Consider the following 17,497-nt stretch of genomic DNA (forward strand, 5'->3'; position numbering starts at 1 on the left):
GTATGGCTGGCCCAGCACAGTAAGTGCTCTGCTGGCTTTTATTCTCAACAGTGAGACTGGAAAACACAGAGAAAGTTCAGAATCTGGAAAAAGCAGCTGCAATCTACTACTCTCTGGTCCTCAACTGTACTTGTACAGGGCTACATGTTTCATGTGTCTATGTCAAGGTAGCCATGGGTCAATGTGGCCACTGCATTTTCTATACAAACACTGTATAGAAAATACAGTGAATTACAGGACATAAAAATCAGAAAATCAATCAGAAAATTAAACCCAAAAGTTGGGCACAGACTGAGTCACTCTTTTAATCCCAGTACTCAGGAGGCAGAGGCAGGTGAATCTCTGAATCTGAAGCCAGCTTGGTTCACATAGTAAGTTCCAGGTCAGCCAGAGCTGTATACTGGCTCAAATCACCAACAAAACAGAACAATTCTAAGCAAGCAAACACAAACTATACTCTATACTCATGCCCTAGGCATATCCTTCAAGGGTAAGGTATTTACCTTTCATGTACGGGGTTCTAGGTACTATCTCCAGCATTTGACACACATACACAAATTCCACACATGGACCACTGTTTATAAGTTACTTATTGTCTGATGCAGACATTATTGAATGAATGCTTAAAACAACAAAGGAGAAAAAACATCATGACATTAGAGGCACAAAATCAAAGAAATACATGTGAGGATATGCATAGAAGAAGTGATAAAATGAATATAAACACTGTAGTAATTATAATATAGAATGGAGGCTGGGAGGGACACCTCAAGGGAAGAGGCCAACATCCAAATGATTGAGAGTTCTTAGCACTTTGAGAGTCCTCTCACGGTCAATAATGAAATATAAAAGAGGAAGAATATTCATAAACCTGTATAAAGGACATATCCCTCTGACCACACATGTAAGGAGACATGCATGTAAGCAAGGTTATACACCACGCCCCAAACTCATTCCTAGCTAGAGGAGGGGACCACGTAAGGAGGATGCCAAGGCTGGTTCTGCACAAACCTGTTGGAAAGGTCGAGTCTGGGACTGCCTGAGAAGCCGCTGCTGCTGCTGTTGCTGCTGCTGCTGCTGCTGTTGCTGCTGTTGCTGCTGCTGTTGCTGCTGCTGCTGCTGCAGAAGCTTCATCTGCAGTAGTTGCTGCTGAGATGTGACTGCGTGAAGGGAGGGTGGCTGCAGCATGGCGCCTGAGCGTCGCTGCAGCATGTTGGACAAAGCTTGCTTGGTATTGGTCGGGACAAAGGAGCCTGCAGGGTCCAACCTGGAGCCACCTGTAAAAGCAACCAAAAGGAAGGCTTTCAGAAGCAACAGGGATTCTTTTGTGACGACGCAGAAATTTCACCTTTCTTACTTTATGAGCAAGACAGAGAATGAGATGCTGCCCTACTAGCTCCAAGCATTGATATTCTGCTTAGAGCTGCCTAGCGTCCCTAGCGTCCACGGGATAAAAGGCAAGGGTGTGCAGGAACGACAATACTTCTCAACTGCCACATGGAGGCTGCACTTCAGTGGATAAAATGCAATGCCTGAAACAAAATGGGTCAGCACAAAACATCGGTCGTGTACATCCAAAGCCAAGCTCACCACTCAGGAATGCGTCACTTGAAGGAAACAGTGCCTTATGATGTATTTTGCAAAGTTTCATAAGCCAGGAAAGGGCCTCTAATTGGAGCAGGGAGATGAAGAAGGGTCAAATAGCACCGAGGTTCTTTGATAAAGTCTCAAGGAGGCATGTTAGTTTATAATTTTTACCTAAAATCATATATAATACTTATTTGTATGTATGTATGTATGTATGTATGTATATATATATATATATATATATATATATATACATATATATATATATATATATATACACACACACATATGCACACACATGACTAGATGTTTGGTTTCAGACCCTGTGACAAGGGACTGGGGTGCATATTTCACATACCAAAGGAGACCTGGCCTCCAGGTTCTCCCAGCATACCCTACCCGACATACCCTACCCCCAACAATGAACTTTCCAGTCCAGGGGCTGGGTTTCCCTTCCTGAGGCTCTTCCCTATATAATCCAGCTGTTCTGGTCTCTCCCTCTCCATCCTCCTCTCTCTGCATGCATGCTCTTCCTTGCTCTCTCTTCCTCCTCCCCGCTCCCTCCTTTCCCGTGGAGAATTCCCTGGCTTCCTCCCTTGGGGCCAGTGAATACCCAGGACTGCAGCCCCTCTTTAGTTATCCGTTATAAAACGGTCAGCCCTGAAATCATATACACAAGCGACAAAGACGGACTCGGCATGCTGTGCTTGTGTCTGTGCTGTAAGGATGTAGGACAATAATAATCACAGAAAAGGGGCCATCGATTGAGAAGTGGGGGTGACGTGGGCTAGGAGGTGTCAGAGGCAGGCGAACATGGGAGAGATAGGACGAGGAAAAGGAACGGAAAGTCATGTAATTTTACTTTAATCAGACTATACTAAAAATTAAGAAAACGCCTATTTTGTAAAATAGAAAAACAAAAGCACTTTAAAGATCCGAAATGCTTGAAAACTTCAAATGCTACAAACATCTCTTTGATCATGGATGCTCAAGAGACCAAAAAAAAAAAAAAAAAAAAGATCCTAAAAACTTATTTCTACAATTGGAGGCTTCCCTCAGAAATCATCTCTATTCCATGATACATACAAATGAGAAAAAGTCGAAGCTCATATCTCACAAAAGATGCTTCTTTACATCTTTCTTTAAAAAAAAAAAAGGCAGTGTGTATGACAGAAAAGCATCTTACAGGCCCTTGCTTTGGAGGCATCCTTCAAACTCAGCACCACAGTTAACAATATGGGCATCGGTCATTCAGAGGCATAAGAGTAACCGAGTAACTATGTCTAGGTAACTTAACTGCAGCATGATATAAAATGCTACTAACAATCACAGTACTAAACTAAGGACAGTGCACTCTTACAGAAAAAAGGAAACCTGGAAACCAGACTGCCGGCTACCTTCATTTACTTTTTTTATGTCTTCTATAACATTGTACTTCTGAACCAACCAAAAACCAAAATGTTACAAATCTGTCTAAAATATTCTGTGCATTTCTACTAGGTGATTTTCCTTACCATCTACAGAGTACTACTTTAAACTTAGTACTTACTATTCCCTATTTTCTTAAATCATTCATATTGATATATACAGATAACAAGTGTACGTGTCTAAAGACGGCTGGCAAAGAGCTCTTACTAGATTGTGTAACAATGACTAGCAAAGAACTGCTCAATGCCTTGCTTGACACCAGAACCCTTCCCAAGCTGGGGACATGGTCAGCTGACTGCTCTACTCAACTTCACCAAGACAGGTCAGGTTTCCCAGGTTCATTTCCACAGGAAAATCTCTCAAATATTCTAGGTCTGGTAGCTGAAGACTTAATGTTGTCCTGTGTGATAGTCAAAGACTGGTGACCTTTGCCCCCAAGAAAGTCACAGAGATCACCATGGACAAGCCCAGGCTGGCTGTCCAGGTAGTCTCTGCCATTTTAACGGATACAATCCTTGATGGTGTTGAAGGCTAGCCTGAGCTTTATCAGTTTAGCAGCAGAAAGCCTACTTTTTAGTGAGTTCTGCCCTCCTGCAAGTCTGCAGCTGGCTGTCTGGACAATCTGTTTCAGATGTTAAAAATCAGGTCTTGCTTTACCTGAGCAACTAGGTTTCCTGCTGAGAAAGGCAGGCTCACACACAGGTTTACATCCCTTATAGGCTATTCAGTAGAAAAGAGAGGCTCACAAAACAAACTTCAATGTAAAAACAAACTCCAGCTATCATACTGCTATTACTAATTAAAATTCTGCTTTTTACTATTTTCTCTTACTTAAAAGAGATTGCTTATCAATGACTGCTCTCAGTAATCAACCCCCTGGGTCTCATGGTAAATGATTTAATGGGGGCGGGGGGGGGGGGGAAGTTTAAAGTTTATGTAAATTGTAAGAGTCTAGGGGAAGTAATTTGAGGTAGGTAAATACAAGCTGTGTGGGTCTAGGAAGTGATTTCAGATATGTGGGTGAAAGTTGTGACTGTCTAAGGAAGGGATCTGAGGAATGTAAATATAAACTGTGAGAGTCTCAGGAAGTGGTTTAAGATACATAAATGCAGGCGGAAGAGGTGTGAGGAGGTGATTTAATGTGAAACAGGAGACTTAAAGTTGATAGCTGATGTTAATACTTCCAAAGTTCAGAGTTTTAGCATATTCATCAGAGGAATTCTGATAAATTCTTAATCTAGCCTTGGTACAGCACTGGCTGCTGTTATCTTAGTCAAGGGCTCAAAGTGTAAATTTCCTTTATTCGTTTTCTAAATAGAGACTAAAACTCCCACTGTGCTATAATTATCTGTATCATTTGTCATTATCTCTATCATCTATCTATCCATCTATACAAGATATGATATATATGTATATATCATATCTATCATCTATTATATATATCCACATCACATCACTCTGGACAGGACAGAGTTGAGTGTTCATGCTTTTAACCCAGAACCATTCTTCTAGCTACACAAGCTTTTGCTCTGGCTCAAAAGCATGAGTCTACTCCAGCCATTTATAGATACTTGTTAGCTGCTGCTTTTTCTACAAAGAGGAATTCAGTACAGATTACAAACAGTGGTAATACTAACATATTTTAAACTTTCATCTCTTTTTGCAACCTTTTAATAATTTTATGTGAGCTCCAGGAATTCCTGACTGGGATCCACCTGTCACAGGTCAAATGGACTCTAGATGAGAGCTCCTGCCAGTCAACAGCACTGTCCCCGAGGGGGAGCCTTTGCTTCCCCTGACCTTCAGGCCTTCTGACCACTACCCTGACTACCAGGACCATAGGCCTGGAAGTTTCAAGTGTATAACCAACATAAATGTTTTCCCCCCTAAGTTTCTTAACTTTACCTCCTATCCATAGTCTATATCTATCTAAGAAGATTTCACTCAACAGACAGACACTCTCCAGGAATCAAAAGAGGCCTGCAAACTGCTCCAAAATGGGCGGAATCACACCAGCCCAGGTGGTCTTGCAGAACTGGTAAGCACCAGACTTGCTGATAGCTGACAGAAACCAGTCCAACAAATGTGATTGTTCTCTGTCTCTTCAGGCTGTGTCAGGGAACAAGATGCTGCTGAAGAGTGCCCCTCACCATTACTTGAATCTTTTTCCTCCCCAGCCTTTGACCAGTATTCCATGTTAGACTTCAAACCTAGGACCCTTAACCCTAGGGTTAATGCTAACCCTCTTAATATACAGGCAAATCATCTGACCTGCTCTCAGGGACCTAACAATTGTTTGAGTCATTGCCTGCTGCTGCCAGATGCTCAGGGTGTGTGCTGTGGATAAAAGGACCCACCCTCTGCCAGTTTATACAGCTTCAACAGTCCTGAACTCCTGGTGCTCCTCCTGCCTCAGCCTCCTGAACACCTATAGGCATGCATTACCATATGCAGCCAACATTTATTTTTAAGACTGGGTCAACGTTCTTAACTTGTAAGGACATCATTGTGAACACAAGAGCAAAAGTACATATCTTCATATGAAGTGACCAAGGAAGCCTTTCATGCTCCTGGTGCTATACAACAGACAGAAGGGGAGAGAAACACGGAGACCAGGAGGGGGATAGATATTACAACTTTGAACAGAGGAGCTGGCTAGGTTGGACCTCAATGTGAAAGTAATATCTGAGCAAAGCCTTCGGAGGCAGGTGATAAACTGTGGATGGGAGAACCTGTATGCTCAGAAAGCATCAAGTACAAGGACAAGGACCTAGGAAATGTTCAGCTCATGTACTGAACCTGCCTACTGTATGGGTATGATATAAAGGCTATAAACATATTTTTTCATTAAATGTAAAAGCACTTGTATGTACATATAAGTAAAAGTTATGAACATAGTTATATGTGCATATATCTGCCTGTGCATAAAATTAACTTTTTTTTTAATCCTTTAAAAACATTTTCCCATCAAACTAATTTCGAATCAGCAAATATTTCTATCTAGGAAAATATTCATTTGGATTGTAAGATGTACTTGGGCTTGAACCAAACAATACTATGATCAGGAATAACTACTATTGATGTGGTAGTTTTCTGTGTTAGTATGGAAATCTACTTGCCAAACGTAAATGTACTTGCCAAACTAAACTTCTGAGCTGTGTCATGATTATTTTCAAATTTGTAATGGACGAGAGGGAAGCTACAATACTGTCTGATCTTTTAAAACACAAGTGGGAATTATAGCCAATAAAAACATGTGCATTTTATAAACATGAAACTTATCAACTTTATATCTGGTAGCTCAGACTTTAGGCGACACAATCTCCTTCTAACAAATTCTATAATCCACGCATGTAATTTCAGGTCTTTATGAACATCAGTGAAGGAGACGCGCTCTTGCTATTTGACAATGCGCAGTGATTTTCCTGCCACATCCTCTACTGTGGTACCTGGGACATCACAAGCAAGCTACTGGGGTCTAGCTGCAGCTTTATCTTAGTTCAGATGAAGAAAAACAAATTGTTAGGGGTGTGGGTTATGAAGATGTGAACTGAGTACCAGAGTACAGAAATTCTCATCCTGTAGAGGATAAAGTTTATATGCAAGGAGGACCTCCAGTGCTGCTCAGAACGGCCTCACAGTGTTACCCGGCTCATACCCACCTGGATTCAGAGACTGATTCTGTAGGAAGAAGCTGGGCTGCTGGGGCTGGCTCACCAGGTTGTAACCCCACAGCCCAGGCTGTGGGTGATGCAGCATTTGGGAGGACATGGGGGAGTAGTTAGGAGGCACTCGGTATATGTTGGTCTGTTGATACTCCTTCAACAGAAATAGTAAAAAACAAATTGGCTTGAGTATGCCACACATGGTTAATCAATATAAGTTCATCCTGTTCAGTTACGTGAGATAATCCCGTCCCAGAACTCAAGGCTATTTTTCTGTGTGAAAGGGGAGAGACTATACATGTTGACCCATTTCCTTAAAAATGCTCATTCAGATTAATTTTTTTCTTTGATTTAAAAAGTACTTAGCTCAATAAGAGTCACCTAACACATATAAGTCCCTAAGTTCAATCTATGTTACCATCTTCATACCACAATCACCAAAAAAGGAAAAAAAAAGTATGTTCCATGTTCCTTAGAGAAGACATTAATAATAATAATAATAATAATAATAATAATAATAATAATAATAAGCCAAGTGAATTATCTACTACTAACACTGAACAATGCCTGTAACTAAAAGAAGACAACAGCTGCAGAGTCTCCTGCTGGCCTCATCTTGGAAGGCTTTATCACAGGTTAGGATTAAGAACTGAGTAAGAAAAGCTCATGGTGCTAACATATCAGGCCTCGCTAGTGTCTTACCCACAGTTTTTAAGGCACCACTCAAAAAAAACATTCCCCAAGTGCCCATGTCTTCTCCTCCTCATAAAAGAGACAGACCCTAAAGATCAGACCAGAAAGTCTCAATTCCCTCATCATCCATCCTTTCTCTAGCAATACCCCTAGAGGTTGACGGACATGAAAAGCCCAGTATACTTAGATTTTACAAAAGGATGAAATCTGACTGGGAAGAAGTAACATGAGCAGGAGGACTGTGAATATATTTAGGTAAGGCTTTTGTATATGAAAAGCTGCCCTTGGTGGACCAGGGAGTCCCAGGTTTGAGAGAAGGCACTGGTACTCAAGTGGGCTCTGAATGTGACAGCAGCCATCTCTAACAGTATTAATCACCAAGCTATCATCCAAGAAGAAGCATGATCCAGTGTTGACACAGGTGAATGTAATGGCAACTGCTCATGAACTCGAGTGACTTCTCAAGAACTCTAAGTACTTCCTCTCTGCCAATCAAGAACATCCTTGCACTCTATAGAAAAGGTTCTTAAATTTTCTCTGAAGTAAACCCGAGTAATTTCAAATAAGAAGGCCATTTTAAATAATGCATCTCATATACTATATAATAATTTCTGAATTATCATCTTATAGGTATCAGGTGTTCAAAAGGTAAGGAAAAGTATAAGTTGACTTTACACTAGGTTTATTTTATCTTCTTTATAAGATCTGAAAATAGGTTAAAGAATAACGGGGTAGAAGATACAGTGGCAAAGAACAAGATCTCAGGACCACTTTGTTGGGTAAAATCAGATACAAATTCATTCAGAGAAAAGTAGAAGGAACTTCTTTTAAAACGTTAATTCACCACAAATACGAATTATTCAAAATAAGATATTTAGACATACTTATTATTATATGTGTTTAAGAAAGTAGAATTATATACCTCTTAAAAAGTTTCAAACCCAGGGAAATTATGAGGCTTATTAATTTGATATTACTCATTACTGAAGTTTGAAGCTAAATAGTTATTAAAGGTAAAGAGCGAGCCAGGTGTGGTGGGTCACGCCTTTAGTTCTGAACTCGGGAGGCACAAGCAGGCAGATTTCTGAGTTGAGGCTAGCCTGATCTACAAAGCAGTTCCAGGGCAACTAGGGCTATATGGAAACAAATCCCACATCCCCACCCCCCAAAAAGTGGTCAGTGGAAAATGAAAAACTTCATATCTGTCACCATGAGACTTCATTTATTAGTGCAGACACTTGTTAGGAAACTCTATGTAAGAAAGCTGATACCATTCTTTGTGAGGTTTCTAGGTGTACAGTTTGGCCACGGATGAATCCCATCCTAGGTGCCCATGACCCAACCTTCTCCTTACATCCCCCACTCACATCGATGCGTGAGCTTGATTTTGTCTTACGCTTCCTTCCCTTTGTCTTCTTCTCTTCATCAGCTGTAGTTTTTCCTTGATCTGACAGCTCAGCCGATTTCCTTTCTGGTTCCTGAGAAACTGGAGACGTGGGTTCTTCCTCTTCCTCCTCAGGAGGCAGGGGCAGTGGCTCGAGGTAGTAGCTTCGGGGCTTGGGCATGGTGTGCGTGTGGTACAGAAGGAAGTGGTGCTGTTCCTCATACGCGATCACCTTCCGGTCCACACGGACAGTGCCGAACCAGGCCCAGGACAGAGGGGCTGGGTTCTTCTGACCCTCGAACAGGTCCCATGGGGACACTTTCTGCTTCGTAGAGACCTGGAGACCCTGTGGGAAAAAGAACAATCTGTGACAATACAACCTGGCCTGTTCCCAACTCACAGGACAAGCTTGCAAGCATGCGGTTGGACTGGGCTTAGGGAACTCAGCAGACAGGAGTACTCATTTAAACCGTATGAACTGGGGTTCAGAACTTTGGAAGTTCAGTTCTCCAGTGCTCTGCACCACCCGACATTCCCTTGAGGCATCTAATGGTAGTCTACAATATTTTAGTATGAAATAACATTCTCATTCAAGTATGTTATAGAATACATAATTTCTCAAGTATCCTGTAAAGTTGGTGTTATAATTCTAAATTATAACCATCGCAGGAATCCATTATTTTTAGTATTATACAAGCTTTAAAAGTCAATATATAGTCTGCCTCTGATTGGACTCATATTCACTTTCATCCAACCTATATGGACTCAATTTAGTACGTGTTTCATGCACATGTATGTAGCTTTCTCTGAACAAAATATTTTGAAAGAACCTAATTATAGAAACAGGTATAATACATATTAAGTCTTTCAATTCCAAGGCATCTTTACTGGATCCCAGTAAGGAATTCAATTTTGTTTCTGAAAAATAGAATGCTTTTATTTATAATGCTAATAGGTGACATTTCTTGGTAACTTCTCAAGCATATCAATTCAAAGACATTTCTCTTCAAAAAAATGGCCAAGGGCCCTTTGCCCCTCCCCACTGCATGTGAGCATATATGTTCTTGTCTGTCCTCCTCTTTAAGTGTGACCTCTTCTAACACTACCAGTAATGTCACCACTCCGTGTTGTCTGCCATGTGATGAAATCGTTCTCCTGAGTAGAACTCACATCTAAATGGATCCTGGGTGACCCTGATTGTAGACTTCTGGATTTTCCCTTCCTTGGCCACACTCCTATGGCATCTGGGCTAACTCAGAATTCTGAGGGCACGGCTTTTCTTCTCATTAGTCTCCTTCTTTCTTGCCTTACCTTACACTTTCACCACCTGTCCTGTATTTTCTGGATAACTCTTAGTCTGTCAGAATGGTCTGTATGTCCACTATTGTAGGAACTCTGCTCTGACTACCTTTCTCTGTGTGACTTAAGTGGTTCCCCATCAGTGCATCCTAATCCTCTCTGGACCATGACCTATATATCCCATTGCATTTGAAAGTGCATCTACTTCCCACTAAGGGCAGCAGTGCCAATGTCTAGTCAGTGCATTCTGCTATTTTAAAGAACCTTCAAAACTGTCTTATAAAGCAGATGACCATCTAATACTGCTTCTTTGAGAATTTGTAGTATTGTAACACTTACAAGTTTTACTTAATACTGCTCATTTAGTGCTTGAAAATTCTTAACAACACACATTTTCTTCTATAAACATATTTTGTTTCCTACCCTAATGTAAAATAATAATTTCATTTTACTTTCATTTCTTATGCTAAGCTGTTACTTAATCTTTTTGGTAGAGTCTAGAATTTCCTTAAGTCCAGATAAGCATTTTAAATGAAGATCTTTAAGGATAATGATGGTTCTTTTGTAATGCCAATAGTTATTGTGCTTTGATGACCAAAAATTACCATTGAAAATTAAGAAAAGTCACTTGGCTTCTATAACAAGATATATTTATATATGAAGAAAAAAACATTTACTCTTGCCTGTTTTTTATCAATAGAGTCAAATCCAGCAATTTTGTTTCCCTTTGTGTCGATCAAAGAACCCATGGGTTCACATGTGATGACATCACAAGTCTGCTTTGGCAAAGGCAGCAACTGTCGAACTTTGTCAATGCTTTCTGACCTCTTGTCTCCTAGTTCTTTCTAGAAGAAAAAGGAGAAAAAATGTAAAAGCAAGAGAGAAGTGAGGCAAAAACTCTGACTTTACAATGAAGCAAAAGCTAACAAGAAGGAAGTTCCCCAGTGACACATTTCCTTTTTTTAGATCTAGCATGTATTTAGTCCTTAGTGCAGTCTATGGAACAGCTGCAAATTGGACTGGTGAAATGTTTCATTTCTTCTATTCCAGTAGAAAATAAGGGTGCACACAAAGGCAGTCTTGTTCTCCATGACACATCAGAGTGCTGAAATGACAAAACGCCAGTGTCATTTGCTGTCACACAGCAGGAGCCGCCGCACGGACACTTTCCCGTATCCAGGCTCACACTGCAAGGTAACCATCAGTTCTTTTACTATAAAGTCTACAGATTATGTATTTGCAATGTCTATGTGCCGTTCACATCCAGGACTGTTAGTGGGTTTACAAATTCAATGCAGAGCTCTTTTTTTTCCCATTTGTATGTGTAAATCCAAGCATGGGTTTAACTGAAATCTGACACTGGAGTTTTGGTTAGATATCTGATAATGCATTTTTAAAAGCCTTAACAATTAAAACAGGTTTTGAGTACACTTTTTCAGAGAAAAGTCGTTTAGATATCGCACTTGTAATTTTGAAGGACAGACAGTCTAGGTGTAGGCTAATAAATATTCACCATCTGTTGAATCAGTTACACATGTGAATTAATGAGCAGGAAATCAGACAATAATCCATAAACCACTTGATTTCAGAACAGAGGCGGATCACAAGCTTACTTTCAGTTTCTTTACTAAATTCATGTATGCGCGTTTGTTTTCTTCTGATCCCCCAGGGGAAGCATTTGATAGGTCAGAAGCCAATGTCCCGTTGATTAAAACACCCAGCATGTCAAGAACCGTTGTGAATAATTCACTGAGAGGAAAGAAAAGCCCATTTTATTCTTAAAAACAAAATTAGGATACACATAATTATCTAAGCATTTCTACTGAAAGTGCTAATTTTTTAATGACAGCTAAATCAGTAAGTGGCAGAATTTACTGTCAGTAAAAAGCTTATACCATGTATGCATGCAGAAAAAAGATATAAAGATGACAAAAAGAAAAACAAAACAAAACAAAAACCCCACATACTTGTTCGTGTGCATGTCAACAGTTCCCGAAGTTATTATCTGGAGGAGTAGGAGGGCCCAGTCGGTGGTCCCTTGTGTGCTCCGCTGTACCGTATCAAACATTCCTCCTACCTAGCATACAAAATACAATAAAGAATTTGTATCTCTAGGAGAAAACACTAGCCCTATTACCATATGTGCCCAAATGTGGATTTTTTAAAACAGAAGAGATGTTAAGAACTGGTTCTTGCTAGCCACACTCTGGATTATCCTACAACTGCCTCTTCTAGCTATGCGGTTATCACTCTTTCCACCAAGTACAGGCATTCAAAACTTAACAAAAAGAATTAATCCTTGAATGTGTTCACAAAATTAGTTTTCTTTTCTTACCAGTCTCTCATGGTATTTAGTTTTAGACATTACTGCAGGTAAACCTGAAGAGCATCAAAACTCTGTCTTATTACCTGCAACTGTATGATATTTGATCATTATTGCGTCTAATACCCCTGGAAATGCTCTGTAACACGGAAGGAAGGATGAGGAGAAGGGAATGTATCAGGCCTGCCAGCTCCTGTGAGGAGGTCAGGGTGCTGAAGGCCAGGTGAGCAACTGTCCTGAGAGGTCAGGGAGCCAACAGCTAGAAGAGCAGTCACCCAGGGCAGATTTAGGGTTTGCCAAGAGAAATTTTAAGGGAATACAAAATACATTGAGAACTTTCAATTTCTATAAAATATTCTTGTGAGATTTGTCTTTATCTAATCAATTGGACAGAATGTCTCTCTGTGAAAAATTAGAGCTGACAGATTTGTATGGTTGTAAAATAAAACACAGTGAAAGCTGACATTCGTATTAAAGGTTTGTGGGACCTCCCCTTAGCCATGCACAATGAGAAGGCAAGATTGCCAGATGGAGCTTCCTCAGTGGAAAGCACAAATAGGTGCCTAAAACACTACTGTCTAGAACTCAGCCCAGACAGGAAAGACGGCAGCTAAGGAAACAGAAGGTTTAAGAGAAAAGGAAGTAGGTAGAGAGGCAGAAAGAGGAAGGCTGCACTCTGTTAGGCAGATTCCGTCCACAGACGAAGCTGAAACCTGGTATTTCACACACAGAGAGGTGTGACGGAAACGCTTGCCACGGTCCTTACCAGATTCAGGCGAAGCTGCAAAGCCTCATGCATCATCTGGCGGGCTTTCGTATCATCTTGGTATCTTTCTTCCCTCCAGTTACTTAAAATCTAAGATTGGGAACAAGGAAAGAAAAACAACAGAAATCCCTTTAATCTATGCTATGATGACTTTTACACGTTTAAAATTAAGCTTTACAGTGACAGCTAAAACTTCTTGCATATCAAGCTCTTTACCTGCTGAGTGTGTGTGTGTGTGTGTGTGTGTGTGTGTGTGTGTGTGTGTGTGTGTGTGTGATTAGGTAAGACTCTCTTCTCCCAACTACCCAGGAAATTACAAAATAACTAGGATTTTGTCTATCTGGAAGAAGAGGAAGACTCAGGTTCACTGACTGAGAGGGATGAATGTCACTGGGCAAGATTTTACCACAAAATAATAAGCTAAGAAAGGACAAACAATAACACTCAGTGACAGAGAGCTAATCTAACCAAGGTCCTAGGTTCAATACCAGTACACACTCTACACACACACACACATACACACATACACACACACAAAGGGGAAAAAAAGCCACAGATATGACTATGGCAAGGGCAAAGGGAGGCAAGGTGAACAGAAACCTGCAGAAAGGGCAGGAACAGGTCTGCTTAAGTTCTGACCAGGATCCTTCCAGGCAACAAAAGAAGGAAGTGCTCAGTCAGGCACCTAGACCAGAACGCTGGCCCAGCCAGCGAGGCTTGAACGAGAGGATAAACCCACTGGAAGCGACAGCAAATGCCCAATCAGGAGTGGCTCTATCAGTTCAGCCCTGGAATTTTTAGTCTAGGTCTGAGGAGAAACATGCGTGCTTTATATTTAAATGGTTCACTCTGGAAGCTAGACAGAGAAAAGACCTGTCCAATGTGTGGATGTGATGACAAGACAACGGAGTTAGCCTGGTGCCCTTGCGCCTGTCATCAACTCTCATTTAATGCCACCAGGCAGAGCTCACCCATCAGGATAATGCATCCCACGAAACCAATCTAACATCTCTCTTTGACTCCATGCTTCCAGGCAGGCCCGACAGAGATCAGTGAGCTGCTATGCAGTGCGCAACAACTTACTTATATAGTCTTTACATATCAATGCACAGTTATTATACATTTTGTCAGCCTTCTGGTGACCATGATGCTAGGTAGAATGGGACACGGATTGTGTTTCTTAGCCTCTCAGTGACAGAACATTGACCTAATGTCATATTATGAAATCATGAAAGGGAAATAATGAATACCATCAGAAAGATACTGGCCCGGTTTAATATTCGCACTTTACCTGGTTCACTTGATTCTGCAGAGATGTTAGGAGGCCTTCCCGTTGTTCATCTTGCCCCTTAAGGCAGGTAAGGACCAAGGAGAGGAAAGGTTGCTGACTCAAAAGAGACATACTACAAAGGAAGTATTAATAGATGTAGTTAGAAAGAATGGCTTGACCAGCAACAGCTGGTCTTCCCAGTAGACTCACTCATGGCTCTTGTTTACTTATTGCTAGATGAAGGTAAAGCACCAGAGAACCCTTGGGAAGTGTAAACACTTTCTGTATTTGCAAGACTAAAAACCACCGGTCAAGCTTGTGAATGGCAACACTCTATTGCTCTGGAAGGAATTCCCAAAGCAACAGAAACTTACAGTGTATGTGATGAACTTGCTTTATGTTACCAGGAAAAAATTTAAATATATAGGACAAAGAATATAAATGTATGCAGAGAAAACAAAACAAAGAACAAACAAAATATACTCAGAGCAAACCCTTCTTCAGGAAGTGAATCTCTGTGTACGTTGACTACTTTGGAGGCCTGTGGTTCTTTGCTGCATATTTCTCAAAGGCCAACAGTAACTTTGGGGAGGGAACACAACAAGGTCTGAGGCCTCAAAAAGCAAGATGCTGCGGGAATGTCACGTGCCGGGCTCCGACACAGCCCATGGCCTCCACTGGAAAGGGGCAAAATTCCTCTTAAAGGTTTCATGTTAGCAAGATATCTTCCATCAAGAACAAATGGGCCAACTGAGTGATACAGTAAAAAGAAAATTTTCCTAAAGAATAAGTCTAGGCCAAAATGTCTGAATCAGGAGCTGCATAGGCAGGCAATAAAGAAGTCAGTTGTGGTAGTATTATTACTTCTATCTTGTTTATAGAATGAAGAAATTATGACTTTTATCTTTAAAACTTCTTGGACATAAAATTTATAGTATGAATATTCATCCTCAATAAGATGATCTATTTTCAAAAGCAATTACCTGAAACCTTTACTTGGGCATGGAATAGATGAAATAGTTTTGGCAGCTGTTATGATTAGTTTTAATGAAGAGTCTATAACAAGGTTCCTAAATTTAGAAAATTAGTAATTATTTCAAGGTCTAGTAGGTCAGAGTTAACAACAAGCCTGGGTATTTCAAGAGCTTTGCAGTGATTTGGATACACAGGCCAGGATGGGACCTGGTGCCCTAAACAGATCCTAGCTAAACAGTGAGTTTGTTGTTGTACTACAAGCCCCGCCACTGTGGCGCTGGCTGGGGTGTGACTGTGATGTATGCTTCTGGCTTCCTCCAGGTCCTTCAGGTGCCAGCCTACCTTTTCTGCTTCTGCCTATCTCTCTCCTTCTTTGAAGAAGAACCCAGGTGCTGTCCCTTCTCCAGCTCTTCCCCAGCGGCTTTCAACACTCTTCCCTGCACAGACGTTGGTAGCCTGGCGATGAGGGGGGCCACCAGCCACACACCCCTGCGTTCAGAGGAACTAAAATCAGAAACAGGCGTTACACCTGGGAAAGCAGCTGTCTCTGCTCTCACAGCCAATGCAGACACCCGACAGTAAACCACTGGTGCGTAAGACACCGACTTCTAGGGTTCTCATTTCATGTCTGCACTTTCTCCTTTTGCCAAAGACCCATCTGCTTTATACCCACATCTGTTGAGGAATAAGAGGTGCTGTTCTGGAAAGGCATTTTTGCCTAGGAAACTGTTTTCAGAGATTTGTGGAGCCTGCCTTTCTGACTATGAACCACCCTATGTTCTCTATGAACACTATACTTTTCAGACATGGTGATGCTATTCAGTGGTATTATGTTCAAGCTAAGAAATCAGCGATCTTTAAATTCTAAAACTCACTATTTATGCTCTTTTATCAAAATGATGATGTGCAAACCAATCTGTCCTTCATGATGAAAATGATTACTTCATGATTTCAAAAGCCTACCAAGTTCTACCATGAATGCAAATTAATATATTTGTACAAAACTGTCATTAAAGACACATAGGTAGTGTGTTATATTTACTGAATGACCCAAAGACAGTGATACTATGTATCAAACTTAAATCCATCTATGGCACCAAGGTATCTAGATCTACAAAATACCTAACATGCCAAGACATCACTCATCCCACTTTCCCCTCCTAACTGGCTGAGTAACAGGAAACAGTTATGCCAATAACTCATACCTAGAGAGGAAATTTACATGCATTAAGGACTTCCCCTTTAAGTTACTATTTCCATTACATTCCCTGAAGCTTAATAAAAATGTATTTTGCTGATCAAGATTACTTTGATATATGAAATATCATTGGTAGGCCAACAAACTATTCAGTAATACCTTAAGAATGTCTTTATTCCATTCTGTCTTGTGCTATTTGGATCAACACTTCCAATAGTGTTTGGGTTGAAGAGGCTCATGCCAGAACTGGAGGCGTTGTTGTTTAGGTCTGCAGACTGCTGGAACACTTCTATGGTTGCCTTTGCAATATTGTCCAGTAAGTTATTCATTTCAGCCACAGAACCAGAGCTCTAGTGTCAGGAAAAAGAAAGCCAATTTGCCTATGTACTCCTTGATTCTCAAACACCAGTGACTTTTTTTTTACATATTTATTTATTTATTATATGTAAGTACACTGTAGATGTCTTCAGACACACCAGAAGAGGGCATCAGATCTCATTACAGATAGTTGTGAGCCACCATGTGGTTGCTGGGATTTGAACTCAGGACCTTTGGAAGAGCAGTCAGTGCTCTTAACTGCTGAGCCATCTCTCCAGCCCTGACTTTTTTTTTTTTTTTTAATTCAATTCACATGTGGGCTTTCAATATATACTCACAGGGTCCTTCAAGCACTGTTTGATCATAAGCTGAAGCTCTAGCCAGGACTGTCTCAACGTCCACTGCTCAAGATTCTGGAGAAAATTCAAAGAATTATAATATTAAGAATACTGAATGTATGCTAACATAGCCTTATAGTAATACTCATACCCAGAGAGGATATTTACATGCATTAAGAACTTCCAATCTCATGCCTGATAAAAACAAACACACACAACAAAGTTGATTCAAGCATCAAAATACATTCCCCAA

The 17,497-nt window shown here is 40.7% G+C and overlaps 2 protein-coding genes across 11 annotated transcripts in view; one reads left to right on the forward strand and one right to left on the reverse strand.

The window, feature by feature from the left end:
• Positions 1-17,497, reverse strand: part of Med12l (mediator complex subunit 12L) — a 307,885-nt gene that overhangs the window by 32,494 nt on the left and 257,894 nt on the right. For 6 of the 10 annotated variants that reach the window (XR_007977519.1, XR_007977518.1, XM_052180453.1 and 3 more), the window contains 11 exons: positions 17,245-17,319; positions 16,748-16,938; positions 15,733-15,894; positions 14,437-14,548; positions 13,146-13,235; positions 12,024-12,133; positions 11,670-11,805; positions 10,734-10,901; positions 8,741-9,103; positions 6,678-6,834; positions 1,012-1,277 (listed from right to left, as the gene is read on the reverse strand). Coding sequence is in view for 8 of the 10 variants with exons in the window: in XM_052180453.1 (XP_052036413.1) it covers positions 1,012-1,277; positions 6,678-6,834; positions 8,741-9,103; positions 10,734-10,901; positions 11,670-11,805; positions 12,024-12,133; positions 13,146-13,235; positions 14,437-14,548; positions 15,733-15,894; positions 16,748-16,938; positions 17,245-17,319 (1,830 nt within the window). In the remaining 2 variants the exon portion in view is untranslated. The remainder of the gene's footprint in view (positions 1-1,011; positions 1,278-6,677; positions 6,835-8,740; positions 9,104-10,733; positions 10,902-11,669; positions 11,806-12,023; positions 12,134-13,145; positions 13,236-14,436; positions 14,549-15,732; positions 15,895-16,747; positions 16,939-17,244; positions 17,320-17,497) is intronic. The other 4 variants (XM_052180458.1, XM_052180460.1, XM_052180455.1 and 1 more) reach the window with 2 other exon arrangements.
• P2ry12 (purinergic receptor P2Y12) overlaps positions 11,027-17,497 on the forward strand; it is a 49,399-nt gene continuing 42,928 nt past the window's right edge. Inside the window, exon 1 of the mRNA XM_052180466.1 lies at positions 11,027-11,250. The gene's annotated coding sequence lies outside the window, so the exon portion shown is untranslated. The remainder of the gene's footprint in view (positions 11,251-17,497) is intronic.

This window comes from Apodemus sylvaticus, chromosome 4 (assembly GCF_947179515.1).
Source record: "Apodemus sylvaticus chromosome 4, mApoSyl1.1, whole genome shotgun sequence".
NCBI lineage: Eukaryota > Metazoa > Chordata > Mammalia > Rodentia > Muridae > Apodemus > Apodemus sylvaticus.